An 11,736-nucleotide genomic window follows, 5' to 3' on the forward strand; every position below is an offset into this window, starting at 1 on the left:
AGCTTCTTCCCCAGTGGAATCGCCAAAAAGTGTGTTCGCACACAAACGCATTACTGTGTACCTCCAACGCCGAGGGTGATACACCGCAGATCACGTCGAAGGAGACTCGTCCGGAAGCGTGGTACGCAAGCAATCCGGCGGGCGCTTTTGTAGACCCGAAACCCCACACGCCCGGGAGAGACCCCGTCAGGGTGTGCGGCGGCTATGGGCTGTCCTAGGTCGACCTAATCGTCACTAGGGCCTTGAGGTTCGCCGCCCTACAACAAGAAGACCGAACGAAGAACGAGGAAGAAGAAGACTAGGGTTAAGGAGAAAAGATAAAAGATAAAAAGTGGTAGATGATTTGTTCGATTGTGTGTTGTTCAATCAGCCATCACTTCTCATCTATTTATGCAGCGGCTGGACTTCCCGTACAAGAAAATGACTCCAAATCCCATGCAAATCTTTCTAAAATTAACCGAACTCGGATTTAGATAAGTCTGAGACATCAGTTCTGGTTTTGGCTCTCACAGACCTCAAATGACCTCAGATGAAGATGCGGACAAGACAGACAGTTTTCACGTTGAACGATTTCCGATTCGAGGCCATCTTGAAGGCCGAATAGCTCATGCCAAACAGACAATTGCTGACGCTACCCATCAGACATCAGCTATATAGGTGTCTAATGGGGCGCGCAACTTTTGGCTCGTGATAGGACCGCACTCCGATTTCTCTAACTTTTATATATGACCTTGGATTGAGACGAGTTTTATATCAGAATCGACCATTTCAACGAGACGAAGACAATCCGTGTATAAACTTTTCTCATATGAGGCTGTCTTAGAGGCCTAATTGGCTGAACAATACTCTGCATACAAAATCCTAATACTTTGAGCACAACTTCCGCCCTCGAGATGAGTTCGGATGATGATGGACCTAACTTCAAAGATGTTCATGTCGATAATACGAAACCTTTTCATGTAGATCACTTATTCATTTGAGGCAATCTTAATTGCGTTTCGTACCATGCCAAAATCTACTATCAACACATTGTCGGTATCCTCGGGCCTCGCGTATGCTCCCCTCAGCCCTGCCATGGGCGACCTCAGTGCTCCCTATGCCTCCATCTTTCTTCACAAAAGAAATTGACTAACCCAAAATTTGAAATTCATGCATCTTACTTTCAGTCGCCTTCACCTTTCTTCACAAACGATAAATCAACTAACCCAAATTTGACCCCGCAAAAAGAAAAAAAGAAAACCCAAATTTAAAATCCAGCCAATTTACTTCCGGCTAAACTGAATTCTCTCTTTACTTCTTCTCTGATTATCTCCAACCAAACAGGCTATTGGAGTAGGTATATCTGATCTTTAAAAAGAAAAAAATAGTGCTATTACCACTAGTGTGAGTTTAGCTTTGTTTGGCGGCCACGTGGAGCAGGAAGAACGTGTCAAGCGAGCAAAACGGCCTCGCCGCCCGCTCGCGCCTTGCAGAAGCAGCACTCTGCCGCTCCGCTTTCATCTCCATTGGCCGCGGCGCGGCGGCCGTCGAGGTAGTGCTGGTAGACGTAGGAGAGGAACCCCCAGACGGCCATGAGCATGGCGACGGCCTTGATTCCCGTCATTCTGTCCCCGAAGAGCACCACCGCGAACACCGGCACCAGCGGCAGCGACACGGTGCCCGTCACGTTGGCGAACAGCGACGACACCCTGGTGATCAGCCGCAGCGTTGCCACCGACATGGCCTGCCACGACACGGCCGTCCCCACCATCGTCGCCACGTACCTCGCCCGCCCGTCCTCGAACGCCGCCATCTCCCCCGGGATCGTCCGCCACTCCCCGGACGCCAGCAGCCCGCACACGGCCACCGTCGCCGCCACGAAGTTGGTGCACATCTGCACCCGCAGCACCCACCGGAGCGTCCTCCCCCCGACTGCCTTCTCGAAGGTCACCTCGAAGAGGGACAGGATGAGCGCGAACACGGCGGAGGCCGACAGCGTGAGGACGAAGCCCAGCGTGTACATTCCGCGCGGCAGGTCGGCGGCAGAGGTCCCGTCGGAGGAGGAGCAGACGCCGAGCAGCGCGGCCGAGAAGGTGAGCACCACTACGGAGTTGGCGATGAGCGCCGTGAAGCGCTGTGCGTTGATGAGGCGGGAGGTGATGGAGTTGAAGGCGAGCTGCGTGGCGGCCACCAGTGCGAAGGTGGACACCGGCAGGTACTGCAGCGCGTACGAGTACATGAGGTTGTCGAAGCCGATGAGAGTGCCGAGCCCGAGGTAGATAGCCACCATCTTTGCCGCCGCCGGCCGGGGCTCGCCGACGGGGTCGCGCGCCGTGAGGAGGAGGAGGATGGCGAGCAGGGGCGAGCCGCCGAACTGCGTGAGCGTGGCCATCCACTTGCTGTTGCCGTCGGAGTTGTAGTAGTAGCGGCCCAGCAGGGTGGCCACGGTCTGCCCGCAGAGCACCACGAGCATGTCCAGCAGCACCATCAGCCACCACCTGACGCCGCGTGTCCCCGTCCCCGGCCGTCATCGCTCGGCGGCCTTCGGTGCCCCGCCGTTCTCGCCATGGCCGGATTCTTGCTCTGGACATGGAATGTCTTAGTGGACAGAAAAGGGTAACGTAATTTTAGTAAGTGGATCTCTTTACTACCAAGTGCATCTGTAAAGCCCGGTTCATTTTTGCAGAAGAAACTGAAACTGAATACTGATTGTATTGTAGGCCAGGGCTGCGTGTTTCTGCCCTGCCTCCATTCCAAGTTTCAGCTACTGAATTTATTTATGTATTTGTTTATACTAAGAAACAACTACTAAATCCAATCTTACATTCTTGAAAAGTTGATCTCCATTACTACCAAGTATTTCAACATGCGCGAACCAATCTATGGTTGAATGGTCAGAGGAACTGTGGTATCTCCAGTCCATCAGGGTTCAAGTCCTGGTGCTCGCATTATTCCTAGATTTATTTCAGGATTTCCATGTCGAGACCCCGATCCTAAGTCACACCGATCTAGCACGTAACACCTCATATTACTTTGCGGCCTCACACACGGTATTTCCACGGGTGCCACCTTACCTGGCCCGGGACCGTTTACGCCTTTTGGCTCACGTATATGATTGTGCTGCTAGCATCCATATGACAAAGAATCTGGACCGACATGACTAGTCGTAAAACCATAGTGGCACAAACTTACAGGAACAAGCATACATGACCCAGCAACGAACGTATCGATCAACAACGTATGAACCCAAGTCATAGGGAGCTACAAGGACTTAAAGAAACAACACGTGACATTTCCCCGAAGGGACAGACACATGATCGAAGAAGGACACATGCCGGCCAGCCTAAGTGTTCCGGAGCAGTAGCAAGCTACTATGGCTCAGTGGAAGCACTAGGGGAATTTTCCCATAAGAGAGGCTACCAAGAATAAACAACTAGGTTGTCGGATTCCACACATAGCAATACACATTACATGTATGCATAACATGCAAGTATGTGTTGTACAATATGGAATCACAGCATAACTCAACAACTCATATAGATAAAGACTCAGAAGAGCCATCATAACATTTATTACAAACATGGGTCACATGACCCAACATTCAGAGCATACAAGCAACAAGCGGAAGCATTACATGTCTGAGTATAGACAACTACAAATGAAAAAGGCTGAGGGGCCTGACTATCTACAACATCCGATCAAGATCGTAGCTGAGGTACAAGCTACTTGTCAAAGTCCATGAGGAAACTAGTAAGACCGAAGTCTCCGCTGCAGATACATAAATTAAGCAACGTGAGTACAAAGTTACTCAGTAAGACTTACATCAGATCTTATCATACATGCATTTGTATCAAGAAGGCAATATGGGGTTTAGTTGCAGCAAGCCAACTTTGACTCAATGACTATCCTGTTCTACGACTATGAGTAACTTATTGGAGGTGAGATAGCGCACACTAGTCCACTAAACACCACACAATACACTACTATGGATTCATCCCCGTCTCCCTACGAGAAGGCCATCCATAGAACCCACACTTGCCTTGAGCATTTTAGAGTATCCACTTCAAGTTGTCTATGTATCATGTAAGTATCCAAGAAGTCCATATCCGCGGACCCGGCTATTCGAATAGATCATGTTAATCCTGCAGGGGTGTACTTCTTCACACACGCTCTCGCCACTTACCGCCATGTACACTCATGTATCTTGGCAACCTTCAAGCGGAAGCCTGGCGAGGGTGTCGGCCACGACCTGACTAACCACACAAGACCCTAGTCCATGTTTATCACCTATTCGGGTTCTATCCACAAGGGAGTCCGGTCGAGGTTTCCATCACGGCCCCAAACGATGTGTGCAGGGCTTCCGAGCCCACCATCCGGGTGCCACTCGGTACACCAGGCCACGTGTGCCTAGTCTGTCACAAGCCCACCCTGCCGGGTGCCACTTGATAGAAAAATAACACTACCTACAAACACAAGAAACTAGTTGTGACTCCGGAACAGATATCAAGTCGGTTAATAAGTCGAGAGTGGCACTTAAGCATTCCAATGCGTGGTAGTGGCTAGTCATTGGATGACATACACAGAACTCAGTGCTTAAGGACGGTTCCAGTGAGACAACCCACCATGTACTCCTACACGGCCTCTCACCGCTACCTTTACCAAATCGTGTCCACGCACTTAACTCCTAGCATCAGAACGTAGCACTGCACTCCAATTCATTCCCAATAAATCAGACCTGACACACTCTAAGCAATAGCAGGCATGGCATGGTAGGAACACAACATGGCTTCAACCAACTCCTACACATGCTAGTGGGTTTCAACTATTTACTATGGCAATGGCAAGTCATGTAGAGGAATGGGTTCAACTACCGCAGCATAAAGTAGCAGCTGAATAGTTGTTGTCCTAATGCAATAACAGAGAGCAGGAGCGAGAGAGTAGGATTGTATCGGAATGAACAAGGGGGTTTGCTTGCATGGTAGATCAACAGGGAGGGGGCACTGCTCCTCAAACAGGTACTCTGGAGCACTCTCCGGAGCAGGACCTATCGAGAAGGAATGGTGTCGACAATCAAAACACAAGCATATGCAACAATATGATGATGATCATGGCATGAATATGTTATGTTGTTTGAGCTAATGCAACTAGTATTCATTTGCATGAAATCCATTTGAACCAAGGCTTCAAATGCAACTCCAAAAATAAGCCTTTATAATTGCCATTTTAGTTGTTTCACTTATACAGTAGGTATAAGTTGGTTTGTCATGCATGAAACTAGTACAGATGGATAGATTGAATTTTTTGATAATTTTTCATATATAAATTATTTCAATCTGAGCTACGGTTGAATTTCTATGAATTTTTGAAGTTTATAACAATTTCTGGATTTTCCTGATTTATTTTAACCCAGAAAAGAAATAATTGCGTCAGCACTGCGTCATGCTTGCGTCAGCAAGTCAACTGCGCTGACTGGGTCAAACCTGACGTGTGGGGTCCAGACGTCAATGTCACAGTTAATTAACAGAGGTTAATTAGCACTAACACTAACCTAACTACAAATTAGTCAGTGCTGGGCCCCACCTATCATTGATCCACACGGGTCAAATCTGGTCAACTTGGGGGTCAAACCCAGTCAACCCACCGGTGTTTAGCCGCCGGCGAGGCCGAACGTGGCGGAGGGCTCGGAAAACGCCCTCCGGCGACCATTTGAACGACGGAGGCCACGACCGAGGAGCCGGGGCTCGGCCGCGTCGTTTGGAGCAAGCGGGAGGGGCGGAGGTGGCCCGAGCTCGCCGCAAATGAGCTCGGAGCGGCGGCCGGAGCACGACCAGGTGTGGGCGGGGTGCTGCGGTGCACGGCAAGAGTTGCGGAGGGCCTCTACGGCCTCCTGACGTCACTAGGAGCACGGTGACGCACGCGGTTGCGAGCTGCGGTGGCTAGAGCGACGGCGGTGACATGAACTGCGGCGAGGTGCTACGACCATCTACGAAATGACGGCTACGGCAAGCGGTAACCACGGGGTTGGGGAAAAATGTGCAGGAGCTCATGGTGGTTCGGAAGGGCAGCTTAGCGGGCTCGGGGACGCGCTGAGGTCGACGGGGCAGCGAAGGCGATCTCCGGCGGCCGGAGGTGAAGACGACGGTGATGGAGGCTCTCCAGGGCTTCCTGCGTTGCGTGGCTCGATGGAGAGGTAGCAGGCGATGGCACGGAGCTCGTGGACATGACGGAAGGGCGAGGGGACAACGGGGAGCGCGTCGGCGGAGAGCTGCGACAATGGCAGCGCTTCAGCTGTCGCGGGAGAGGGCGACAGAGGCCGGGAGGAGGATGGAAAAGAGTGAGAGAGGCCTGGGGGGTCGCGTGGCGACGTTCGGGATGTCCAGGGCATCGAGGGAGAGGCCAGGCAGGCAGGAGGCGTGGCTGTATGCGTGGCCGCGCGTGCGAGCGCGTGCCCGACGTCCTTCTGGCACGGGGAGGGGGACGACTGGCCCGACCAGCTGGCTGGGCCGGCCTGCTGGGCCGCTGGGCCAGGCCAGGCTCCATAGTGCCGGGCTGCATAGGTAAGTTTCTTCTTCTAGTTCTTTTCTGTTTTCTGGCATTTTTTTGATTTAAATTTGGCCACTGAATAATTAATAAAATTCTGTAGTTTTTTTCAGGGACTAGTTGGATTAATCCAAAGCTCCTCACAAAAATAACAGAATTATTGGACATATATAACATATATATATATATCCAATGCAAATAATTATGTATTAATTCCAAATGGCCAAAATAAATATTTATGAGCTCCTAAAAATATTGGTTTGAATTCTACCTCTGACCAATATTTTCAGAGAGCAACATGAACATTTTTTGGACCTTTTTGGAGCAATTTTTATCTGGGTCATTTCCAGAAATGATTTCTGAGGGTTTCACAAATCCTCATTTCAAACATAAATGAAATTTAAACAGGATGCACACATGACTAGCTAGTCTAGGTCATACCAGAACTAGGGATGTGACTACTCGCCCCCAATTGAAAGAATCTCATCCCGAGATTCAGGGGTCGGCAGAAAGAAAGTGGGGTACTCCAGTCAGATATGATCTTCTCGCTCCCAAGTAGCTTCTCTCTCGGAATGACGGGACCGCTGAACCGAGAAACTTGATGATCTGACGTTGGGTGACATGCTCTGCTTGATCCAGAATGCGAACTGGATACTCTCGATATGTGAGGTTATCTTGGAGATCAAAGGTTTTGTGGTCCACTCCACGGATGGAATCCGAGAAGCAATGCCTGAGTTGAGAGACGTGGAAGACATCATGAACTCAAGAAAGATATGGGGGTAGTTCCAACTGGTAGGCAACCTCTCCTCGTTTAGCAAGAATGCGAAAAGGACCAATGTAACGAGGAGCCAACTTGCCCTTGATACCGAAACAATGGGTACCCTTCAAAGGAGTAACCCGAAGGTAAGCTTTGTCGCCAACTTCATAAGTCATGTCCTTATGACGACGATCATATTGGCTCTTTTGACAAGACTGGGCTATTTTCAAATCCTCACGAATGATGCGAACTTACTCTTCTGCCTCCTGGATCATGTCCGTCCAAAGAATTGTCTTTCACCGGTTTCTGACCAGTTCAAAGGTGTTTGACATCTTCGTCCATAGAGAATCTCAAAAGGAGCTTTATTGAGACTGGATTGATAGCTATTGTTATAAGCGATTTCGGCAAAAGGAAGACATTTCTCCCAATCCATACCGAATGAGATAACGCAAGCTCTAAGCATGTCTTCGAGAATTTGGTTGACCCTTTCCACCTGACCACTGACTGAGGGTGGAAAGTGGTACTGAAGGATAGATGGGTTCCCAAGGCGGTTTGGAAACTCTCCCAGAAATGAGAAGTGAAAAGACTACCACAGTCTGAATTGATATCTAGTGGAACACCATGAAGTGACACTATTCGAGAAATATACAAGTCAGCGAGCTGACTAGTAGTGATACTCTCTCGAACAGGTAGGAAGTGTGCCACTTTGGAGAGACGATCAATGACTACGAAGATAGCATCATTCCTCTTTTGGTCTTGGGAAACCCGATGATGAAGTCCATACCAACATTATCCCATTTCCAGTCAGGAATAGCTAAAGGCTGAAGGGTGCCAGCAGGGCTCTGATGCTCTGCCTTAACGCGACGACAAACGTCACAATTAGCAATGAACTGAGTGATTTCTCTCTTCATCCTAGTCCACCAGAACCTCTGGCGTAGGTCGTGAGACATCTTAGTATTACCGAGATGAATCATGAGAGGAGATTCATGCGCCTCCTTAAGAATCAATTTTCGCAGATGTTGATTCTTGGGAACCACCAAGCGATTCTCAAAGAAAACAACACCTCGATCATCCATACAAAAACATCCACAAACTCCCTTTTTAATGTTTCTCTTTATGCGGGTAACACCCCTATCAAACTTCTGGTCAGAAATGACCTGATCCTCGAGGGTAGGTTTTGCCACCAAGGTAGAAAGGAATCCGTGAGGAGCAATGTGAAGTTTAAGCTTACGGAATTCTTCATGGAGAAGTGGTTGGCCCTGCTGCAACATGAGATTGTTGCAATAGGATTTACGGCTTAGTGCACCAGCCATGACATTGGCTTTGCCTGGGGTGTAAGTAATCCCTAGATCATAATCTGAGATCACTTCCAACCAACGTCTTTGCCTAAGGTTCAGATCTGGTTGGGTGAAGATATACTTGAGACTCTGGTGATCGGTATAGATCTCGCAACGTTTACCTAGAAGGTAATGTCGTCGGGTCTTAAGTGCATAGACTATAGCTGCAAGCTCTAGATCATGTGTAGGATAATTCTCCTCATGTGGGTGCAACTATCGAGATGCATAGGCAATCACATGACGATCCTGCATAAGAATGCAACCTAGTCCCTGTCGTGAGGCATCACAATAGATAACAAAGTCCTTAGTGAAATCCGATAGCACAAGTATGGGAGCAGAAGTCAGGCATCTTTTCAGTTCCTGAAAACTGTACTAACACTGTGGGGACCACTCAAACTTTTTATCTTGCTTGAGAAGTTCAGTGAGAGGTTTGGCCACTTTGGAGAAGTTTTCAACAAAGCGGCGACAACAACTAGCTAGACCAAGGAAGCTCCTAACTTGCTTAACTGATTTAGGTGGAGTCCAATCAAGAACGACCCGGACTCTCTTGGAATTGACAGCAATGCCCTTACCAGGGATCAAGTGGCCTAGATAGGTCACTTCTGGCAACCAAAATTCACACTTGGAGAACTTGGCATAAAGGCGGTACTCTCTGAGTTTTTCTAACACAAGTCTAAGATGTTCGGCATGCTCTTCCTCGTTCTTCGAGTAAATAAGAATATCATCGAGGTAAACCACGACAAACTTATCTAGGTACTCCATGAAGATCAAGTTCATTAAGCGGGAGAATGTAACTGAGCGTTGGTTAGACCGAAGGACATGACGGAGTACTCGTACTGGCCATAACGAGTGACAAAAGCCGTCTTGGGGATGTCCCCGTTTCTAATCTTGATTTGGTGGTAGCCTAACCTCAAATTCATCTTAGAAAAGACTGAGGATCCAGCGAGCTGATCATACAGGTCATTGATCCTGGGGGCGGATATTTGTTCTTTATCGTGACCACATTAACGGGACGATAATCTACAACCATCCGGTCCGTACCATCTTTCTTCTTGACGAAGAGGACAGGGCAAGCCCAAGGAGAAGAACTAGGACGGATGAAACCCTTTTGCAAGGACTCATCAAGTTGTTCCTTAAGCTCGGCTAGTTCTAAGGGTGCCATCTTGTAAGGTCTCCTAGAGATTGGAGCGGTTCCTGGGATAAGATCTATGACGAACTCTACATCTCTGTAAGGTGGAACACCTGGCAGTTCTTCTGGAAATACATCCGTAAAGTCTCAGACTACCGGGATATCTTCAAGGTCTAGAAGAGGGCTGGCATTAAGAGAATAGAGTTGACGCTTTGCAACTCTAGTGGAGACAATGACTATCTTGCTAGATGGGTGTGTAAGCTGAACAGACCTGGTGTAACAATCAATCTTCGCATGATGGGCTGTCATCCAGTCCATACCCAAGATGATGTTAATATCTGAAGACTTGAGGGCTACAAGTGATGCAAGGAACACAAGTCTGTCAATAAGGATTTCATTACCATAGCTTATTCTGGTAGTTTGCCATCTAGACCCTGGGGTTTGGATTTCAAGCGGAGTTGGCATATCACAAAATGACATGTCGTGCAAGCGAGCATAGCCTTTAGAAATGAAAGAATGAGATCCTCCGGTATCGAATAGAACCAATGCTGGATGACAATTGACAAGGAGTGTACCAAGAACGACATCCGGCTCATCATGAGCATCTTTAGCTGAGACGTGGTGCACACGTCCATGTTCAGTGCGAGCTGGCTTGGCACTCATCATCTTGCTTGATGGCTTAACACAGCCAACAGTCTTCTCGGGCTGAGGTGGAGCATAACTGATTTGAGAGCAGTCACGTGCATAGTGTCCTGGCTTCCCGCATGTGAAGAAAGTCCCTGAAGTTGGACGTGGACTCGCATTGACAAGTGGTCTACCAATGGGCCTGGGTGGAGCATACGACTAATCTGGGTGAAGCACCACATAAGATGGCCTCGGTGAAAATCCGGAAGGAAGAGCGGAGTTCGGAACCCAAATCCGGCGCTTCTGAGAGCTAGTGCCGGAGGAAGATCCCAAATCAAGGGTGTTCTTATGAGACTCCTCGTAAGTGAGTTGAGCTATCTCTGCATTAATGGCCATGTTCATAAGAGCCTAGAATGTATCACAATGATGCAGGTGGAGATCACGACGCAACTTGGGGTTGAGACCCTTACGGAACCTAGCCCGCTTCTTGGCGTCCGTGGACACCTCCTCTGTGGCATAGCAGGTGTAACACCCCGGAGTCGATGCGCCAGGTGTCTGACAGTTATTCGCCGTCGTTGCCATGTAATTTGCTTGTGTGTTGCATTTTATCATGTCATCATGTGCATTTCATTTTGCATACGTGTTCGTCTCATGCATCCGAGCATGTTCCCCGTTGTCCGTTTTGCAATCCGGCACTCCTATGTCATCCGGCATCCCCCTTTTGTCTCCTGTTGTGAGTGGCTGTTAAACTTTCTCGGAATGGCCCGAGGTTTGCCAAGCGGCCTTGGTACACCACCGGTAGACCGCATGTCAAGTTTCGTGCCATTTGGAGTCCGTTTGATACTCCAATGGTTAACCGAGGGACCAAAAAGGCCTCGTGTGTGTTGCAGCCCAACACCCTTCCAACCTGGCCCAAAACCCATCCTAACCCCTTACATGCTCTCGATCGTTTGATCACGATCGTGTGGATGAAAACCACACCCCATTTGGACTCTCCTAGCTCCCAGAATCTATAAATAGACCTCCCCCTTCGAAATTTGTGGATCAAACCCTAGTCTACTTCCTCCCCGCGCCGCCGTACAGAAATTCCACCGACGGACATGTCCACCACCACCGTCCGCCCTCTCCCGCGCCGCCACGTGGTGTCCTCCGCCGCGCCGCGCCGCCGGCCCGCTCAGCCCTCGCGGAGCCCACCCAGGCCCGAGCCGCCCGCCGCCGCGGCCCGTGCCCCGCGCACCCGCTCGGCCCCTAGCGCCGCGTCGCCCGGCCGCGCCAGATTCTGCCGCCGGTCGCCGCCCCGCCGACCTCCGCCGCCCTCCGGCGCCTCCCTCCGCCGTCGACCGCCGCCTCGTCGGCGCCACCCGCCTCCG

At 49.8% G+C, this 11,736-nt stretch overlaps 1 protein-coding gene across 1 annotated transcript; it reads right to left on the bottom strand.

Annotated features, from left to right (window-relative positions):
- Positions 1–1,429: 1,429 nt before the first annotated feature.
- On the bottom strand, positions 1,430–2,473 carry LOC119361141 (probable purine permease 11). Its single transcript, XM_037626497.1, has one exon. The coding sequence runs from the start codon at positions 2,465–2,467 to the stop codon at positions 1,430–1,432; it is 1,038 nt and encodes a 345-aa protein (XP_037482394.1). The 5' UTR covers positions 2,468–2,473.
- Positions 2,474–11,736: the final 9,263 nt, after the last annotated feature.

This window comes from Triticum dicoccoides, chromosome 2B (assembly GCF_002162155.2).
Source record: "Triticum dicoccoides isolate Atlit2015 ecotype Zavitan chromosome 2B, WEW_v2.0, whole genome shotgun sequence".
Lineage (NCBI taxonomy): Eukaryota > Viridiplantae > Streptophyta > Magnoliopsida > Poales > Poaceae > Triticum > Triticum dicoccoides.

Bases quoted from the DNA above. Each gene is read 5' to 3' on its own strand.
- LOC119361141 (XM_037626497.1), bottom strand. From the start codon at position 2,467: ATGGTGCTGCTGGACATGCTCGTGGTGCTCTGCGGGCAGACCGTGGCC.